The sequence below is a fragment of the Macaca thibetana genome, chromosome 6 (assembly GCF_024542745.1).
Source record: "Macaca thibetana thibetana isolate TM-01 chromosome 6, ASM2454274v1, whole genome shotgun sequence".
NCBI lineage: Eukaryota > Metazoa > Chordata > Mammalia > Primates > Cercopithecidae > Macaca > Macaca thibetana.
The window spans coordinates 171,586,528-171,608,397 of record NC_065583.1 but is presented as its reverse complement, the minus strand read 5'-3'; the positions used below and the strand labels follow the sequence as shown (position 1 = coordinate 171,608,397).

At 39.7% G+C, this 21,870-nt stretch overlaps 1 protein-coding gene across 1 annotated transcript in view; it reads left to right on the top strand.

The window, feature by feature from the left end:
• Positions 1-21,870, top strand: part of ADAMTS16 (ADAM metallopeptidase with thrombospondin type 1 motif 16) — a 180,998-nt gene that overhangs the window by 29,018 nt on the left and 130,110 nt on the right. Inside the window, exons 3-5 of the mRNA XM_050793134.1 lie at positions 14,870-15,131; positions 18,842-19,041; positions 20,525-20,608. Of these exons, the coding sequence (XP_050649091.1) occupies positions 14,870-15,131; positions 18,842-19,041; positions 20,525-20,608 (546 nt within the window). The remainder of the gene's footprint in view (positions 1-14,869; positions 15,132-18,841; positions 19,042-20,524; positions 20,609-21,870) is intronic.

The window sequence follows — 21,870 nt, the reverse complement described above, 5'->3', positions numbered from 1 at the left end:
TGGGCTCTGTGTGCTACTCACAGAAAAATATTGTAGCCACTTCTCCTTTGTCTAGCAAATTCGTCTTAGAAAGCTTTCAAAGATGTGTTAATTACCCAGGGTTCCATAGCCTTGCTCTCCACTAGCGCTTTGCCCTGGGATACAAGTATCTGTGCTGTTCAGTACGGTAGCCTCCTTCCGCGTGTGGCAGCTGAGGAGTTGAAGGCCTAAATGTTAAATTTTATTTGATTTTAATTTATTTAAACTAAATTTGAATACCCATGTGGGGCTATTCAGCAACTGGAGAAGTGAGTTTTTAACTGTATCCGATTTTAATTAATTTAAATTTAAATATGCATAGCCACATGTGGCTCATGTCTACCGTGTTGAACAGCCCTTCTGGAAGGCTTCCTCTAATAGACTTAGATCCTTTTAGTATGTTGGCCTGAAAGATGTCATAGAATTGAAAAGCGCAGCAAATATAACTACAAATGTAACAACAAATTCACTAACGTAAAGTAAGAATACTTACTATGATGACATTTAATCTCCAAGAAAAGTTCCATCACTCATTTTAAATCTCAGTCATATATCATCTATTTTCTTGACTTTTTAACATTTTCATTCATTCCACTTTTATGAGACATGTCCATTTTGGTCTAAAAATTAGCTCTTGAATTGTCTTGATTCCTTTAATATTTACATTGTCTTACTCTTTTACATCTTTACTTATCCGGAATTTATTATTATTATTATTATTATTTTTTTTTTAATTCCTTTCTGGTTTGTGGGTGGTCATTCTTTGCACTTTTAAAAAACTCTTCAAGTTAATGCCTAGTTTATTTATTTTCTTTACTTTTAATTAAAAAAAAAAGCATTCAGAACTTTAAATTTCACTAATTGCACCATAAGTACCTATCACCATTTTTATTGTACACAGAGCCCTTATTTTCCACTTCGTAATTAACTAATTATTATAATCTTCTTTTCTTTTTGATCTAGTAGTTACTAATCAGCAAGGAGCAGCTAACAAGCTGGGTCAGGAGCATCCTAACACATTGAATCTGGGATAGACCCTGAGCCCTGGGTTCCTCCCAATGGTACTGTGCGGTGCCACTTCCTCGATCGCATGAGGTAGCAATACATAGCATGGGTATCCTATGGCATGGGGACTAGATGGTTTGAGATTTGACTTCTCACTTCCTGACGTGGAAACTCAGGTTGATTGTTTAACCTTCATAGGTATCAGTTCCTACAGCCTCTTCACAGGTCTACAGCAAAGACCAATGAACTAATGTCTGTGAAATGCAGTTCCTTGCATAGAAGACAGGCTCAGTAAATGGAAGTTCTATTTACTGATTGTTACCATGCTCCTTCTGGCAACATTTCTTGTTTCAATGTAGGAGGAAATACTGGTCTATGGAAAACATTCATGCTTAGCTGCTATGAATTCTCACAGAAGGCCCCTCCAAGTTTTGTTAAATGCCCAGTGAAGGCTAAAGAGGGACGTAGGAGGACCCCCATATTTATTCCTCGTTGCTCAGCACATTCAGTCTCCTGGAGTTTTGTTTTGCATGTCAGTTGTACTATCTGGGACCACTCATGACTGGAGGTAAGCTGTGGAATTCCTAGGTGGGCCTCAGCTGGCTTCAGTATCATCACCTTCCTTGAGCCTTGTGTGCCCTGGTCCTCCTCTGTTGCATCTGACAGAGCCGTTAGTGATTTTCCTCCACATGGCTGGTTTGCCTTTCTGCAGCATTGATTCTCACCATTAACATTTAATCACATGATTGCTCACTAGGTGTACTTGCTGCATCTTCATAAACCAATCACAGACTTCTTCTGTGGCTCCCTTTTGAGTGAGAAGCAGGTCATCCATGCCCAGTGTCTGCTGAGAGGGTGCTTACTGAGTTCCTGTTCTCGTCTGCTCATGTGCCCTCGGGTTCTTGCCTGGACTTGTGCGGACAGCAGAAATGGATGTCTACTCCCTGGAGATGTGTGTCACCTCCTAATTTGATTCTGCTGAACTAATGCAAGGCACTTCACCTGCATCTCTAAATATTGGGTCATTGACTATGCTGGAGAATCAACATCAGCGAGTGAGGGGGAGCTGTTCACGAAAATCCACTCTACTCATTGGTTATCTTGCAAATGGCACGACACTTACATTACTTTCATTTTTGGGTCAAATGTACTTCCAAGGACTGATGTACCACACTCTCTCTTTTCCTCCCCCATCACTGGCCAATTCTATTATGCCTAATAGAAGGTGAGTATTTAATGGCTGGGCAGCCACTGTGACCACATCAGAGAATATTTCCCATGCTGTAGCAAGTCAGCTTCCCATTCTGTACTCCAGGTGGTGCCTGAACCATGAGCAGAGTTGACAGGGAAAGCAGCCTTTGCTTTACTAGTACCTCTGGTTGCTTATGCTGCTTCCACTCAGAGGACAGAGAGGGCCCAGTAAATGATTGTGTTTTTTCAGTCTATGGTTTTTGGTTTCGTCATCAAGAAAACTGCCTTCCTCTTAGGGCAGAAGTTCTTCTAAACCACGGTGTCCAAACCTGTGGCCACCTTTGTTCCAGTTGCACATCTTCTTCTTGCATATTTTTAATGGGCAAGAAATGATTTAACAGCACTGCTAACAAGCTACTACGATTTCCTAGATGTGTACACTGAAATTTGGGGGACATTTCACTTACAGAAGTAGGATTGAGGACGCCAGTTTTCAAAATGATGGATATGAAAAAAAGTTGATGAGTTTATGATGTGTAAGACGCTGAGCAGATCATGAAATCTCATACCATATTACTTAACCCCTCCACATCTAATCCTTTCACTGAGTTTTCCCTGTTTGGAAATGTGTGTTCAGAAGAACATTGAAAAACTGGTGTTGGACCCAGGAGAGCCACAGAAGGAAGAGAGGCTTACATTTATGTAAAAATGTTATGATGGCTGGCCAAAAGATATTTGGCATGGAAGAAAGAATAGTTAAGTAAGACATGACTAACTGCATATATTGAAAAATGTTTCACAGAACCGTGATTAGAATTTGACCTGTGTAGCAGCAAAGATAAAGGCAAGAGAGTTAACAGATTTCAACACATTTTTTAAAAAGAGAATGTTGCTCAATAATGTTATCTTTCTGAGAAATCACTACCCAGGCGGCTAACAAGCTAAGTCAGGAGCATCCTAACACATTGAAGCTGGACTAGACGCTGAGCCCTGGATTTCCCCCTGTACTGTGCAATACCGCTTCCTCCATCGTGTGAGGTAGTGATAGATAGCATGGTACCCCCATGGCATGGGGACTAGATGGTTTGGGTTTTGATTTTGAATTCACTCACTTCCTGGCTTGGGAACTCTGGTAGATTGTTTAACCTTGGTAGGCATCAGTTCCTGCAGCCTCTTCACAGATCTACAGTGAAGACCAATAGACTGATATCTATGAAGTGCAGTTACCTGAATAGATGGTAGGCTCAGTAAATGGAAGCTCTATTAATAAGTATTACTGTGTTGCTTCTGGCAACATTTCTTCTTTCATGTAGGAGGAAATACTGGTCTTCAGAACATGTCCATGCTTAGCTGCTTTGAATTCTCACAGACAGACAATCCCTCCAGTTGTGTTAAATGTCCAGACAGGGCTGAGGAAGGACCTAGGAGGAACCCCACATTCATTCCTCATTGCCTGGAACATTCAGTCTCCATGAATAGCGTCAATTCTGAAACAGATTTAGGCAACACATTATTTTTAGAGATTTTGTAATAATTTTGGATAATTTAAAAAAAATTTTTTTTCAAAATGAGTTTCATACATCAAAATCAGCTTCTTTTTTAAATTAATTTTTTTATTTTTTAAATTTGTATTTCAAAAATCATTTTTAATTTTTATGGGTACATGGTAGGTGCATATATTCAGGGATTCATGAGATATTTTGATGCACTGTGTAATAATCACACTAAAGTAAATAGAATATCCATCGCCTCCAGCATTTATCGCTTTTTTGTGATACAGACAATCTAGTTCTACTCTCTCAGTTATTTTTAGATGTATAATAAATTATTGTTGACTGTAATCACCCTGTTGTGCTATCAAATACTAGATCTTATTCATTCTATCTAATTATATCCTTATACCTGTTAACCAGCCCCCATGCTCCCAACGCCGACACACACACTGTCCTTCTCAGCCTCTAGTAACCACCATTCAACTCTCCAGCTCCACAAGTTTAATTGTTTTAATTTTTAGCTCCTCAGAAATAAGTGAGAACACGCAACGTTTGTCTTTCTGTGCTTGGTTTATTTCATGTAATATAATGACCCCCAGTTCCATCCATGTTGCAAATGACAGGACATCATTCCTTTTTGTGATGTAATAGTGCTCCATTGTGTACATGTGCCATGTTTTCTTTATCTATTTGTTTCTTGTTGGACATTTAGATTGCTTCCAAACCATGGCTTTTGAGAATAGTGCTGTAATAAACATAGGAGTGCAGACATCTCTTCGATATCCTGATTTTCTTTCTTTTGGAAATGTACCTAGGAATAGGATTGGTGAATCCTATGGTAGCTCTATTTTTGGTTTTTTGAGGAATCTCCAAATTGTTCTACAGAGTGGGTATACTAATTTACATTCCCACCAATCGTATATGAGGATTCCCTTTTCTCCACATCCTCACCGGCACTTTGTTGCCTGTTCTTCAGATAAGAGCCATTTTACTGAAGTGAGAGAATATCACATTGTAGTTTTGATTTGCATTTCTCTAATGATGTTGAGCACCTTTTCATATACCTGTTTGCCATTTGTACGTCTTCTCTTGAGAAATGTCTGTTCATAACTTTCCCCTATTTTTTAAATTTTATTTTATTTTTATTTCTATTTATTTATTTCTTTATTTTTTGAGACAGAGTCTCACTCTGTCACCCAGGCTGGAGTGCAATGGCACGATCTCAGCTCATGGAAATCTCCACCTCCTGGATTCAAGCAATTCTCCCGGCTCAGCCCCCGGGTAGCTGGGATTACAGGCATATGCCATCACACCCAGTTAATTTTGTATTTTTAGTAGAGACGGGTTTCTCCATGTTACCAGGCTGGTCTTGAACTCCTGACCTCAGGTGATCTGCCCGCCTCAGCCTCCCAAAGTGCTGGGATCACAAGCGTGAGCCACCACGCCCAGCCCTTTTGCCCATTACTAAATCAGATTCTTAGATTTTGTTCCTGTAGAGTTGTTTGAGCTCCTTATATATTCTGGTTGGTAATCTCTTGTCAGATGGGTACTTCGCAGATATTTTCTCCCATTCTGTGGGTTGCCTCTTCACTTCGTTGATTGTTTTCTTTGCTGTGCGGAAGCTTTTAAACTTGCAGTTATCCCATTTGTCCATTTTTGCTTTGGTTGCCTGTACTTATGGGGTACATTCAAGAAAAATGCCCATTCTAGTGTTCTGGAGAGTTTCCTTAATGTTTTAATAGTAGAAATCTGTCACTTCTTTGGTTAATTCCTAGGTGTTTTATTTTATTTGTAGCGATTATAAATGAATTTACTTTCTTGGTTTCTTTTTTCAAATTGTTCATTGTTAGCATATAGAAATGCTACTGATTTTTGTATGCTGATTTTATCTCCTGCAACTTTACTGAATTTATCAATTCTAATAATTTTTTGGTGGTGTCTTTAGATTTTTTCAAATCTAAGATTATTTCATTGGCAAAGAAGGATAATTTGACTTCTTTTTTTTAAATTCGAATGCCTTTATTTCTTTCTCTTGTCTGATTGCTCTAGCTAGGACTTCTAGTACTATTTGGGATAATAGTGGTAAAAATGAGCATCTTTATTGTGTTCCAGATCACAAAGGAAAGGCTTTCAGCTTTTTTCTCATTCAGTACGACACTAGTTGTGGGTCTGCCATATATGGCTTTTAATGTGTTGAGGTATGTTCCTTCTATACCTAGTGTTTTGATGATTATTATCATGAAGGAATGTTGAATTTTGTCAAATGCTTTTTCAACATCAATTGAAATGATTTGGTAGGTTTTGTCCATCATTCTGTTCATGTGATGTACCACATTGATTGATTTGTGTATGTTGAAGCATCTTTACATCCCAGGGATAAATCCTACTTGGTCATGATGAATAATCTTTTTTGTCTTGCTGAATTTGGTTTGCTAGTATTTTGCTGAGAATTTTTGCATCAATGTTCATCAGGGATATTGGCTTGTAGTTTCATTTTTTTTTTTTTTTTTTTTTTTTTTTTTTTGCTGTGTTCTTATCTGGTTTTGATATCAGGATAATACTGGCCTCTTAGGATGAACTTGGGACTATTCCCTTCTCTGTTTTTCAGAATAGTTTGAGTAGGAGTGTATTAATTCTTTACATGTTTGGTAAAATTCAACAGGAGAGCCATCAGATCCTGGGTGTTTCTTCCCTAGGAGATTTTTTATTATGGTTTTGATGTAATTATTTGTTATTGGTCTGTTCAGGTTTTGGATTTCTTCATGATTCAACTTTGGTAGTTTGTATGTGTCTAGGAATGTATCCATTTCTTCTACGTTTTCCAATTTATTAGCATATAGCTGTTCACAGAAGCCTCTAATCATCCTTTGTATTTCTGTACTGTCTCCTTTGTAATCTCTAATCTTATTTATTTGGGTCTTCTCTCTTTTTTTTCTTAGTCTAGCTAAAGGTTCGCCAATTTTGTTTAACTTTTCAAAAAACCAACTTCTCATTTTGTTGTTCTTTTTGTTGTTTTCTTGTTTTACTTTCATCTATTTCTACTCTGATATTTATTTTTTCTCTTCTATTAACTTTTGGTTTTGTTTGCTCTTGCTTTTCTAGTTCTTTAAGATGCACCAATAGGTTGTTTATTAGAAGTTTTTCTACTTTATTGATGTAGGCAGTTATACCTATAAGCTTTTCTTTTAGTATATTTTTGCCTTATCCCATAAATTTTGGTATGGTGTATTTTTGTTATCATTTTTTAAATAAATTTTTAATTTTCTTCTTAATTTCTTCATTGACCCACTGGTCATTCAGGAGCATATTATTTAATCTCCATGTGTTTGTATAGTTTCCAAAATTCCTCTTGTTACTGATTTCTAGTTTTATTTCATTGTGGTTAGAGAAAATACTTGATAGAAGTTCAGGGTTTTTAAAATTTTTTAAGATCTTTTTGTGGCCTAACATATGGTCTATTCTTAAGAATTATTCATGTGCTGAGGAGAAAAATGTGTATTCTGCAACTATTGGAGAAAATGTTATGTAAATATCGTTAGGTTCATTTAGTCTATAATGCAGATTAATTCTAATGTGTCCTTGGTGATTTTCTGTCTTGATAATGGGCGTTGAAATCTCCAGCTGTTTTTTCATTGGGATCTATTTATCTGTTAGCTCTAATAACAATTTGCTTTTTATATCTGGATGCTGCGATATTGAGTGCATATATATTTACAATTGTTATATCCTCTTGCTGAACTGACCCTCTTATCAACATATAATGACCTTCATTGTCTCTTTTTGTAGTTTTGGTCTTGAAATCTATTTTGTCTTATATAAGTTTAGGACTCCAGCCCTTTTCCTTCCCATCTGCATGGAATATCTTTTTTCTATTACTTTATTTCTAGTCTATGTATACCTATAGGTGAAATTACTTGTAGGCAACAGGTCATTGGGTCTTGTTTTTTTCTCTTAATCCATTCAGCCACTCTATGTCTTTTGACTGAAGAGTTTAGTCTATTTACATTCAATTTTATTATTGATAAGTAAGGACTTACTCCTGCTATTTTGTCATTTGTTTTATGGGTTTTTTTGTGGCTTTTTATTTCTTTCCTTCTTGTCTTCCTTTTAGTGAAAGTTATTTTCTCTGTGGTATGTTTTAATTTCTTGCTTTTTACTGTTTGTGTATCTTTTTTTTTTTATTTCAGGTTACTATGAGATTGCAAATAATATCTTATAACTCATTACTTTTTTTTTTTTTTGAGATGGGGTCTCACTCTGTCCCCCAGGCTGGAGTGCAGTGGCGTGATCTTGGCTCACTGCAAGCTCTGCCTCCTGGGTTCACGCCATTCTCCTGCCTCAGCCTCCTGAGTAACTGAGACTACAGGTGCCCGCCACCACACCCAGCTAATTTTTTGTATTTTTAGTAGAGATGGGATTTCACCATGTTAGCCAGGATGGTCTCGATCTCCTGACCTCATGATCCGCCTACCGTGCTGGGATTACAGGATAACTCATTACTTTTAACTGATGACTGCTTATCAGGATTGCATAAACAAACTAAGAAACAAGCAAAGAGAAAACTAATAAAAATTCTGTGCTTTAACTCTGTCCTCCTGCATTTAACTTTTTGTTGCTTTTACTTGTATCTTACTGTATCATGTCTCAAAAAGTTGCTGTAGTTATTATTTTTGATGCTATAGTTATTATTTTGATGATGCTGTAGTCTTTCTACTCAAGATATAACTGACTTACAAACGTAATTACGGTATTATAAAATCCTGTGTTTTTCTGTGTATTTACTATTTCTAGTGAGTTTTCTACCTTCACATGATTTCTCTATTGCTCACTAATGTCCTTTTCTTTCATATTGAAGAAATCTCTTTATCATTTCTTGGATGACAGGTCTGGTGTTGATTAAATACCTCAGCTTTTGTTTGTTTAGAAGTCTTTATTTCTCCTTCACGTTTTAGGGATATTTTCTCTGCATATATTATTCTAGGTTTGGTGGAAGCTTCTGTTTGGCCATCTGGCTCTGCCTTCTTAATATTGGCTTCTCAGCAGGCTTGTGCTGTTCCTCACTCACAGCTGGCTGCCTCCACCTGACCCTCCCCTTGACACCACAGGCAAGGACAATGCTGAGAACGTCCTCTCTCCCACTGAAAAGTTTCCTTCTTGCACTTTGGGTTTGAGAAGTCCTGTGCGCCTGTGTCCTTCCCTTCTTAGAAAACCCTAAGACATGGGTAAAAAGTATTTACCCCTAACAGAGGATCACCTTTCACTCCAGATTCCTTCTTCAGCCAGGGATGGAGGAAGTCACAAATATCATTTTCATCTAAGCTCTAATCATCTAAGCTCTAAACCAAGGACTGAGGCCTCTCTGATGGATTAGGATGATGGAAATAACTCATCACTGACAAGACTCAGCTTTAACCAGAAACTTTGTCAGAGTGTCCAGTGTCAAAACGTTAGTAGTTTGAGTCTATATATAAGCAACTGGAAAGTGACCAGGGACCAAGTTATATCACTATGAAGATTAGCTTGTAGAGTTTGGCAAGAAATCTTGGTAAATTTAATTAATGTCCAGGTGAATTATATGAGTATTAAATACTAAAAATATGAGAGCTCTTCATGCTCTAAGAACAAGGCCAGAAATGTGAATGTTCTCAGTGTTGTACCCTTGAGGCTTCAGTGATAAGATTTTAACATACGAAAAAAATCACTGCTTCTCCTAGTGAACAAGGGCCATATAGATACAGGAATGGTTTTGAGTAAATCCACAGTCCGTGATAATTTGGAATAACCAAGGATAATGATAGTGCATTCTTAAATTATACTATTAAATTATAGTCTGCTTTCTCTAGCCTTCTTGCTGCCATAGAATTCATCAAAATCTGATTGGCTGATGATTCAGGTGTGCCCAGCTGTGCAGAAACCATGGATGGGAGGCAGGTTGGCCATCTGAGACAGTATTTGTGGGGCATGTAGACAGTTGGCACTTCACCCAAGTCACACTTCTGCTACTGGGATGGTTATTACACTGGTCCAGTTTAGCCAGGCCACAAGATCCAGGTAGAACTCAACAATTCCATCTATGCCTTTATCCAGTCAACTTCCACATGACTCCTTCCCAGTCCTGCTTCTCCTTCATCCAGCCCTGCCTCACCCTTACCCCCTCTCCTCCTCATGCACAAACAACAGATATTCATGTTTTACAAATGTGTGCTGATGTCACTGTAGGAGGAACTGGGCTTTGTAAGAAACCAAGGACTGAGGCCTCTCTGATGGATTAGAATGATGGAAATAACTCATCACTGACAAGACTCAGCTTTAACCAGAAACTTTGTCAGAGTGTCCAGTGTCAAAACGTTAGTAGTTTGAGTCTATATATAAGCAACTGGAAAGTGACCAGGGACCAAGTTTACAGCTGAGCAAATGACTGAAATTATGAAGCCTGGACTTCTTTGGGTTTAGGACGATGTGTGATTCTTGTGACCGGCGTATCAGCCCCATTGTCCTTGAAGACAGAAAGGTTGAGTGAGCCCAGTGCCTAAGTCAGGTGCAGTGGAGAGAGGAGCAAAAAGAAACATACAAAATTTCTTGGAGAAAAAGGAAGCTTTTTGGTTTATTTAAACTTCTTAGAAAATTTTAGCCAAATTTTTGTTTTCAAGATATCACATATAATCACACAACAAGACTCACTGCGGCTTTCGGTGTAGGTTCCTATTTGGTTCTGAGATTGGAAGAAAATGAAAAGCAAAGCTTCACTTGGATTAAAGTTTGACAAAAGTTGAAACTGTCTAACGTTTCTGAAATATCACTAAGAAGACCTAGAATGCATAGAATATTCCCAAAACAAATGACACTTCAGGAGAAAAGATGGAGGAGAGTAAAAATGAAATCACTTGAAAATGAAAATGGCTCTTTCTCATAATGCCTCTTTCTCTTCTTTACTGTGTTTATTGATAGGTAGTTCTCATGAATAGGGCACAGGGTGTCACCTGAGACACGCTTAGAACTGGTTCACTGGGAGTCTCTCTCACTGCAGTAGAGATAACCTCAGTGATTGGGCATTTATTCACTTCTTCTTAATTTCTATTTTTTTTTTTTTGATTCATGAAAACTTTAATGAGCAGTTTCTATGAATCTCAACAAATCACAATTAATACAAATCTACCAACTTTTAATTATGGATGACAACAAATAGACTACAGTAAACATCCTACTGCCAAGCTTCAATATTTTCTTTACTTACATTGCTCAGAACTAGCTTTTCCCAGCAGTAACACAGCACGTATTCGTTCATTTCTTATGAAGGCAACATAAGTGTTTGGTGAGTTTTCTAATGTAAAATGATTTCCAGAATTGATCATGAGAGAGGCAGGCCCTGTGAGAACAAAGCCTGTCCTCTGCAAAGCCTGAAGGACTTGGCCTTTTCTGAAGCCTGGTTAATAATCCACCCGCCTGACATTCCAGTGGTTACTGTGAGCTACAGGCAGGTTCCCCTAGACATTTTGAGTTTCCAAACAAATATTCTTCATTCTGATAAGAAGAAAACATTAATCTTCTGCAATTTACCTTATCTTTTAGAATAGCTTGCAAACTAATAATGCAACAAGCTAATGAAGTAACTTTTTTTGTATTTTTATCTGTTGTTTATCAAGGGATATCAAAATATCAGTCTTATCAGTTACTATGCTCTATGTATTTAATGAAATTGGAGATTATTTAAATACTGAATATTGTGACTCAGACTAAATTATTAATGAAATAAGTATAATGCTTAACGACTTTGTTAAGGAAAATTCAAAAATCTGCCAACTGCAGTCGGACACCTTTGCCTGGGGATCTGGTCCTCTTAGCCTGGGCCACCCAGAATGTAGCCTTGAGCCTAGGGGAAAGGAGGAGATCGTTCTGAATAGGAAACAGCTGTCTTAGATCACAAGTGTGTAGGCCAGGAAGCCAGAAAGAGTGTAAAAAGCAAAGCAGCAAGTCAGAAACAAAATTGTGTTTGAGATGATTGTGGTGCTGGGTGCACCAACACTCAGGGCTTCAGAGGGATCTCCAACTGCAGAGTGAAAAATTCCTCATGGGCTCTCTGAATTATCAGAAGGAGAGCAAAGATCATCAGGGTAAAGTATGATATTTTACATCCTTCGTTTTATTAATTCAGCAAATCTTGTTTGAATGTTCACTAAATCATATACTTTAAGAATGTTAAGTCTTACAAACTCGTGACAAGTAGCTGTTCTTATATCTGCATCCTAGATGACAGAACAGCACAGAAAGGCTGAGTAAATCATCCAAAGTCACACAGCTAATAAGTATGAGAATGGGATGATAAATTCTGCAGTGTCCAATTCACCCGGCCATTGCCTTCTATCAGTCTGCTGCAACCTGCAGGGGGGATACTGAATCACGTCTATTCTAGGTTCTTAAAGAGCCAATCATCTTCTGAGGGGTGGTTTGAAAAGTGAGCAATTGTTTGCATATCAAAAAGTGCTGTTATTGTTTTAAGCCATGCATGAATTTTTCTTCTTTTTTGATTTAATACCTAAACTGGTTACCTTAGGTAATGGAGAAACGAATTGGGTAGCGTTATACAAGGTTGAACACATCGATGACTGCTTACGCTTCTCAGTTAGTTAAAATGCAAAAAGGTTGAAACCTAATTGGCTCTAACCATTATTTAATTTATTTCACACTTGGCATTCCCTGGTAGAACTGCAAAAGGTAAAGTGTTGTCGTGTCTTCGTTTAGTTCCCGAAGTTCTAGAAGGCCAAGAAGGTTCCAAAGTCATTCATGAATAGCACTGCAGGAAAGACTGCCTCTGCCCCCTCCCTCAATCCTGGGCATAAATTCCAAGAATTTCACTTTCCCATGGCTATGTGGTATTTGGGCCCCAGGAGGTCTACCTCCCATGGTGGTGCTGATGGCTTCACTGATAGTCTACCAAGCTTACCTTGGTCTTGCCTCCCCTCACCCCCAGTGGTAACATTTCAGCCAATGCTTCCTCTCCCTATATTTGATAAACCTGCTCTTCTCTTTCTTTTATGTCTCCCACCCCAAACCCTATTTTCCTTGAGAGTTGTGTTTGGCATTTTCTCAAGGTCTAGGAAATGCTCCTCCGTGCCTGCAGTTCACACTGTACAAATGCCCAGACTCACCTAGGACAGCCCAGCCCCACACAGGGCTTCACTACATGGACATTAATGCAAGGGAAGTCTCCCCACAACTCCAAGTAAGAATCAGACACAAGCTTCCCACATCAGAGACAAATTTAGAATGGACATTGGAAGCCGTGGGTCAGCAGCTGAGAATACCTAGTGAGTGTCTCAGTCAGTGTGCAGCACCAGATTTGTAAAATCACTGAAAAAATCGGCACAATAGTAATACTAATAGTTCAGTGTTGGAGAGCTCTAAATGGTACCCTGATGGGTACCATAGGAGTTGATTGCATTATAAAATTAGAGCAATATATAATAACATTTATTAGGAATTTAAAAATTCATTTATAATCCTATGATCCAGCAATGCCATTGATTTTATTTTAAAAGAAGGAATGCACAGACTTGAACTTGAGTAATGCAGAGCTATAAAAATGAAGTATAATTTTCCTTTTGCATCCCTCCTACTCAACTTTCTCCTCCTGAAGAGGCTTTTCCCCTCAAGATGGTTGTTGTTCCACCATCCAATTTGACTTGAATTTATCTTCAGTCATCCAAGAGAATTCTTTAAGTGTAGATACACAACTTTTAAAATGAACATAATTGAGAGCACACTATATACTCTATTATACACTTTTAACAGATTAATACCTTTTGGAAACCCCGTAGTATAAACCTTAAACTTACAAGTTCTGAATGTACTCTGATTTCATTCGAATTCTTACACTATATTTCCTAGCCAGTTGACCTTGAAAACATTACTGAATCATTCTACATCTCTATTTCTTCACCCATAAAACGGGGACACTGATACCTTACAGAACTTACCTATTGATGAGTAATCAATAGGTAGTATATAAAAAACGTGGGCCTCAGCTTCAGGAACTAAAAAACATGTTTAATTATAATTATCATCAGTACATAACTCCAATTTTTAGTAGTTATATAACCTCCAATTAAATAAATGGACTTTAAAAATTGATCCTGAATTTACTGGTAACCATTTAAATTGTTTCCTGTTTTTATTATTTTTAGTTTTGTTTTTGCTGTTTTGCTATTATAAACAATGCTGCCATACACATTCACACCTGGTTCACAGACATTTAAGAAATTCTTACAAGAAATATTTGGCGAGAATTCCCAAAAGTTAACCCCTGGAGTTGAACTGTGCACTTTAACTCCTAATGTCTGTAGTGCACAGATATATGGGCTGGCCCTGGGGCTGCCCCCCAAGTGGGGCCTCAGTTTACATTTCCCAGAATGCAAGATTGCCTGTTTGTCCTCAGGCTCACCAACAATCGTGCTACCAAGATCTTAAAAATATTTGTCACCCTAAAAGATAAAAAAGCAATCTGTCGATTTTGTCTCCACGATTTTGAACATTGCGTTTAGTCTTTTTGCTCTACAGACATTTTTAGTATTTTTATAAAATCACTGCTTTCCTATTTCCTTTTAATATCTTGCTTAGAAAAACCTTCCAGATTCCCCAAGAAAATTTTTTTATGCTTTCCTCAGGATTAATTTTGTTAAGTTACACTTTTCTAGAAAGTGTAACATTGGCTTTGTTTTCAAATTTGCTTTAACAGAGTTTTGCACATTACCCTATTAGGATTCTAATTTTTGTTGCTTTATCTGAGACCCCTCACCAACATGAATATTTAATATTTAAGTGTGCAGGTGTTCTTTCTTGCACCATCATTACTTTTGGTGTAAATTAACTGACTTTGGTATGCTGTGCACCCTCTGTCCCTTTCTCATTCCTGGAGTCCAGTCCTGGAGCAGCTCCACACCGGCCTTTCTGCAGGGCTGCAGAGCCAGAGAGCTGAGGCTGTGTGTGAGGCCTTTCCCATTGCTAACTCTCAGCCGGGGTCTCTGAACCTTTCCAGTGTTCGCTCTCACTGGAGGGAAGAGCATGCTTCCGAGAGAATAATAACAAATGCGGTGCCTGGAGAATCGGCCCTGGCTTGAAACAGAAAGTCTAATTGTGTTTTCTGTCTTTCCTTTTATTTTTTCCAGTCAGGCATGATACGAACAGAAGAGGCAGATTACTTCCTAAAGCCACTTCCTTCACACCTCTTGTGGAAACTCGGCAGCGCTGCCCAGGGCAGCTCCCCATCCCACATACTGTATAAGAGATCCACAGAGCCCCATGCTCCTGGGGCCAGTGAGGTCCTGGTGACCTCCAGGACGTGGGAACTGGCGCATCAACCCCTGCACAGCAGTGACCTTCACCTGGGACTGCCACAAAAACAGCATTTCTGTGGAAGACGCAAGAAATGTATGTAAGGGCGAATCTTTGCGTGTATTTAGTGATTCTGACATTTATGTAAGCTGATGGAACCTTGTACATTTTCTTCAAAGCGTGTCTGCCACGAGGTGAAATCTATTGATCTGTCGTTGCTAAACTGAAGCAATGATTCCAGAGAGAGTCCCTTATCTGTAAGTTCAGCACGGGAAGTCTCTCCATAGCAGATGGATGGATAATGGTAAATGATGTTTTTTAAGAACTCTTTCCTGGGCAGATTAAATGACACAGTGTGCAGAAGTAAAGAATCTACCAGACATCTTCAAAAGAACCCTGGCATCACTACTCAGTCCTTCTATATTTTTGAGGTTTCGATTTATTCAAGTCCACATAGTTTTCCTGCTGAGGCAATTCATTTATATGCATACTTATATACATTACCACATCAAAAGGGCAGACTCAGTGTGACATAATATACATACAATTTATCACCGAGGCTTTATCAAAGTCTTTTTTGTCATGACCATTTAGGAAATGACTTGTTATTTACATTTTATGTAGAAACCTCTCAGAAATTCAGGGATCGAAGTGGGGTACTTTGTGGGATGTGCCTCACTTCCTTGAGCTCTCTCCTCAAACATCACTGGGTGAACCTTCCCCAGGAGCCTCTGGACAGCCCCTGCTCCCCCCAGCCCATCGTTTCCTGCTTGGTTGGTTTCTATGACTGTTCTACCCAGCACCCTGAATAGAGGCAGACCTGTTGCAAGTACTTAGTGAATCTCATTGAATGAGTGAATGAACAAAAATCTCTTGGCACCTACAACAACAGAATTAGTGCTTGTTAAGCCGTCAGTGCCTTTGCGTCCTCCAAACCCATTTCATCCTACCCCCAAAAGTCATATGCTGCATTCAGATGACTTGAAAACGTCACACCCAGATGAGCTTAGTGGGCTCAGGTGTAGGGGAGGTAGCAGGAAGAACCATGCTGAGAACGAAGGGAGGTGAGCAGGAGGCTGAGAGAGTTGGGAATCCTGAGGTTGGGTGAGTGTTTGAAAAGGGTGTGCATATCAGCAACAGCTGCCCGAGGCTGCCTTGACTGGCAGGTCAGGACCCAGATGCATGCTGGAGGCATCCACAAGGTCAGAGCCAGGACTCTGCTGCCAGGGCTCATGGTGTGCGTGTGGTCAGAGCAGGACACATTCCATATACCAAGGAGATAAAGTGGCCCACACACCTGAATCTCAGCAGGAGAGAGAGCGGGGCCGTCTTAACCGCTTTGACAGACCACACACCAGGCTCTTAAGCAGATGCTGCAGTGGACCTTGAAAACATCAAGCAATGCAGACCATTGTGAGAGGACTGTGATCCTTTCATCCCTCTCTGAAGGTGGTCACCATCACTCAGGCTGGTGGCACAGCTTAGGCACAGCTGTGTGTGCAAGGCGGTAGAGATGACCCTCAGTGGTGTCCACATCTGGGCATGTGTGCATAGGCATGTGAGTGTGTGTGTGTGTGTGTGTGTGTGTGTGTAGTGTATGTTGCCTTGAGAGACATTTCAGAATCGTAATAGTGGTGGTAAGTGAAAGGCAGTTATTTTAAAAAGGATACTAAACTCTATAATACAGTTTGTATTTGAAAAGTTTAAAAAAGTTCCCATGGTCTTCATAATAAAACTAGAGAAAGAAAGCTCAACAAAATGCCTCTTGTAGGTGGAGAACATTGGTGATTGATATCCTGCTGTTTAGTTTGCCACATATTTCTGTCCCCTCTGGGCTATGCTGGTGACGGTACTGCACTCCTGGGCCTCGAGTGGCCAGGGGCCATGTGACCAGCCCAGTCCCCGGAAAAGTGAGCAGAATCAACAGAATTGACAGCAGTTCTTCCCACTGGTGCGTGCATCTTCAGGGCCCTGTGTCACCTGTTCATGGATGCACCCCCAGGTCAGGTCCTCGTGTCACCTGTGCGTGAATGCACTGTACCCCCAGGGCCCCATGTCACCAATGCACAGATGCACCCCCCAGGACACTGTGTCACCTACGCGTGATGCACCTCAAGGCCTTGTGTCACCTGTGCATGGGCACATCGTCAGGGCCCTGTGCCATCTGTGCATTGATATTTCCATGTTGTCCCTGAGGCTTTTGGACTTTCCCTTGAACTCAGGGCAGTCCTGCTCTTCTGTCTTGGTAGAATTCACGCTTACAATGGTTCTTTCCTGTTAGAGTCTCCTGTTCCGAAAATGGGAGCCTTTTCTGTGTTCACTCAGGCATTTTTCGGTGGAAAAGGGCAAACAGAGGCAGGTTGATTTGCTGAAAACCAATAGTGAGGTTGGACCTCAGGCTGATTAGTGGACTGGCTGCCCTTCAGGTGATGGTGGGTGTGCAGCTGAGGCCTGTGTGTTCTGGGGACAATGTTGCAAGCTCCATAGTAAGGGGCAGTCCTTTGCTGAGGGGTTTTCGGAGCCAAGGCCCATGAGATCACCACCCCACGGAGTTTCTGACCCCTGCCCCCAATACTGAGGACCTGCAGCTGCTGGGTCCTGTGCTAACATGTTGTTTTCATCCTAAAGACATTTTTCCACCAGTGGTAATTAAGAACAAGAGCTCTAGGACCACACTGTCCAAATCTGGTAGCCATTTCCAACCCTTTCGAAGGAAGGGGTGTGAGCAAGTCATGTTCCTCTCCTCTGCCTTCACGACCTCATCCTTAGAACCCCGTGCTCAGGCTAGGGTACAGACTGCACGAGTTACCCAGAGACGTCGCCTAGGGTGGGGCTCACACCTGTGGGCATTGCATAAACATTAATGGCAAATGATGAGTGCTCAATAAACATTAGCTGGTATCATTATTATTCTCCAAAAGCTTTATTTAGTTTTGGAAGTATGTTAGCAAAGGAAAATAAAATGTGTTGGATGCACTAGTCAAACAAAATAGCATCTGCTTACAGTATGCTCCTCGAATACAGTCTGCATAGATTTTGTGTGCACGCCACCTAAATATCTGGGCTTTTTGAAGTCCACTTTCACACGAAACAATTTTAACCACATTTTCTGAGGCATCCACTAAACCTAATTGTTTTCAATGTAGTGTTAACCTAACGATTATACATGCCAAAAATATTTTTAAAGGGATTACTTCAAGAGAAAAGTGTATGCTTTGTCTTCTAATCAAATTACATAAATATTTATGGTACTTTCTAGGAAATTAAGCTCTTCAGTGAAGTGGAGCTGCCTCAAGCATTTTATAATCCACTGGAAACAGTGTAGACAAGCTAGTTATGTGTCCAGACATTGAAATCAACTTTAAACATTGTCAAGTCATTAAAAGTCTTCAAGTAGGAAAACAGTGCAAGCCAGCCAGCTCGTGTTCTTGTAATTATTTGTTCCATTGCTTTGTCTTTGCAGAGGAATCTGTTCTACAAATCCCTATGCTCAAAGTTTTTGAACCCTTTTGCTACCAGATGCTAGGAGTCAGAGTCAAAGAGTGCCCTTTCTTGTTGTTTTAAATTAGGATGAAATTATATAAAGGGAAATACAGCCACGATTTCCATGATGCCTAGACTACATGAATTTTACTTAAATTTAGGGTGCTACTTTAATACAAGCTTCTGCATCACAAGGTTTTAAAGGTTATGTGGTTTTTATCATAAGCGTTCATTTTTGAGACCAAATTTCTCTATGATGAGTTATGGCTCTGATTTTGTGTGTGACTTGTGCTTTCATTTGCCCTCCATATGTCCCTCCATAGACATGCCCCAGCCTCCCAAGGAAGACCTCTTCATCTTGCCAGATGAGTATAAGTCTTGCTTACGGCATAAGCGCTCTCTTCTGAGGTCCCATAGAAATGAAGAACTGAATGTGGAGACCTTGGTGGTGGTCGACAAAAAGATGATGCAAAACCATGGCCATGAAAATATCACGACCTACGTGCTCACGATACTCAACATGGTAGGATCGTCCTTCCAGTTGAGGCCATCTGTGTCATTGCACTTCATGGGGTGTGTGTGTGTGTGTGTGTGTGTGTGTATTGATGTTTCATATAAGAAACATGTGGATTTACTTGTTACCTGTGGATTGATGTTTCATATATGAGAAATATTTTACTGGTGATAACTCATTTAGTTTTCCATGCTCCAATGAAAAGAGCCATTTTCAGAACTTCATAGACTAATTCAGTAGGAAAAAATCATTTGACCCTCTCAATAAGCCTCTGTAAGCCTATGAGATGTTTTGGGCTTACTAGTGTCTATTTACTGGAAATATTTACTGGAAATCTCTAAGGGGATGCTGTAGTGCAGTAAATCTGATTATCAGCATTAGATGTGTGATTTTAGATGGCTCTATAGAAATGCCCAACTTTTTAGAAATATTAATGTTCAAATGCTAAATATAAATTATTTTATCTATAAAAACAGAGGGAAAGTGCAACCTTTTAGAATATCATCTCAGGTTAAATGTGTTTGTGTCTCAAATTGTCAGCTGTATTAATCACTGAAGAGTGATGAGAGGTATACTAAGCCTCATTTCATGTACGTGAAATCTAAGTAAGAGAAGACAAAATCTTGGGTCACCAAAGTGTGTTTTTAAGAATAGTTTTAACGACAATATTTTAAAAGTATGTCTTTACATTCTTCTGCCTCAATAAACAGAGTACCCCTGAATGTGCCCATCTTTTGATGATGTCATATGATTACTATGGCTAGTGTCATTTTTGGTAGACTGAACCCCTCGGTTTCTGGTCTCCCAGGAAGCCGAGGAGGCAGTGAAATAGAGCCACCTTCCCACCGCACGGGGTCGAAGCATTGCCCTGTTGTCCTCAGCAAACTGCTCTGATGTGTGGAAGTGTTTGCCACTCTTCTGTAGAGCTTTTCCAGTATTTCCACAGCTCAGTGCCAAATCACTTCAGGTTGCATTCCATGGTAGTCGTGCTGTTCCTGCTCACCATCCCAAATGCCACTCTGGTCATTAATTTCCACTTCCATGATCTATCACCTCTAATGTTTGTGTCTTTCTCTCATCATCTCATTACCATGATTTTTTCCTTCTCTTTCTTGTATCCTCTTGGAATCCCATAAGTGCACGAGTTTCCCTTGCACTTGTGGAATTCCTTGCCAGAAGAGCTTGAGAAGTGATTGGTTTCTGTAGTCATCATGATTAGCTTAAAATTCCTCTTTAATTCTAAGAGGAACACTTACCAACCCACAGTCTTGTGATCCTTTCATAGGTGTTTAACAGTAAGAGGTGGACCCCACTCCCACCTGAAGCTTCGGCTTTTTACAGGGATATGATTAATATATCTGTCTGCTTAAAATACAAGAAAATTAACATTGCTCTGTCATTGAAGAACAAGAGCTTTGGATTCTAGGCCCATTAGTAAGTAGGGGGGGAAATGCCATTTATGGTGCTAACATGGATTTCCTGTCCTTTTCAGGTATCTGCTTTATTCAAAGATGGAACAATAGGAGGAAACATCAACATTGCAATTGTAGGTCTGATTCTTCTAGAGGATGAACAGGTAGTTTATCTTTGAAACTATCTACTCTTTCTACTCCCAGAAAAGTAAAGGCAAAATAATGCGTTTTTCTTTAATATAATTGTTCTATGGGTTCTTCTCTCTCGAGGGCAACAAGTATTTAATATTTTGTGTTTTACTGCAAATGAGTGTCTTTTCAATTCTTTTAAACTTTTTTTGGAGTTTTTGTGGGGTTTATTTTGTGCAAAAGTGGTAAGAAATTATCCTTTAATTGGCCTGTAAGAAAATGGCATGTAAAAGCTGCCTTCAGCATATAGGTGGGACACACACTACGAATACATAGCACACAATATATCTTAGCCATCATGAGCTTTCAGGATGCCAGTGGCAATGAGCCCTTTCTGCTTTTTATTCGATTATCTCCCAGCTCTTAACCCTCACCATTTGCCACCATTTGCAGTCTGATATTTTTATTTTTATTAAGATTTCTACGGACTCTCAAGTGCGTTTCCCTCACTGCATGCTTTAAAAACCCAGATTACGCTGGATCTTGGTAGCAGTGGGTTAAAGATCCTTTGCCTTCATTTGTGACCCCTGTAAATGCATAGAGGTGGTCCCTTCACAGTGAGGATGGACATGAACACCTCGCGGCATAAGTAACGGGGAGGCATTATAGGCACAAAAGGCTCTCACTTCCATTTTTCCCCAAGCTAATCATTGACTGGGTGAAGAAGAGTGGGTGCTGGACAGGAGCCAAGTGCCCAGCCTCAGCTCCACCCTTGCTGACATTTTCAGAGTCTCCTTTTAGCCACAGTTTTCTTATTTATAAAATAAAGAATTTTTTAGATGAAACCTGAGATCATTCATAAGATCTAAGACACCTTCGATGTTAAAGTCCTGGGATGCTGCTCTTTTTCTGTGCAGGGTGGGGGCATGTGTGGACGGGCTATTTCTAGTCTGACTAGTCAGGGAAGATACGACCTCATTGTCTTTTGTGTGAGTGCGCAGTTGGGGAGGGGGCTGCTGAACATGCCGGGCTTCTCAGGTGACAGGTTAATTATTCCTTGTATTAAAACATTTTCACCTTGGAATTCATCCAAGCTGCAAAGAATAAGCGAGGTTATCGTTTGATCGTACACCTGTGTTAACTTTAATTAATGCAGTTTTCCTGGAAATCACCTGCTAAAGAACGCAAGGCATGCCCCCGTGTTTATGTGTAGCATTTAACTTGGGTATATTTGACTTTCTGGAAAAACAAAATAAACATTTCAGCAGAAAACATATTCAGTGACTGAGAGAAAAAA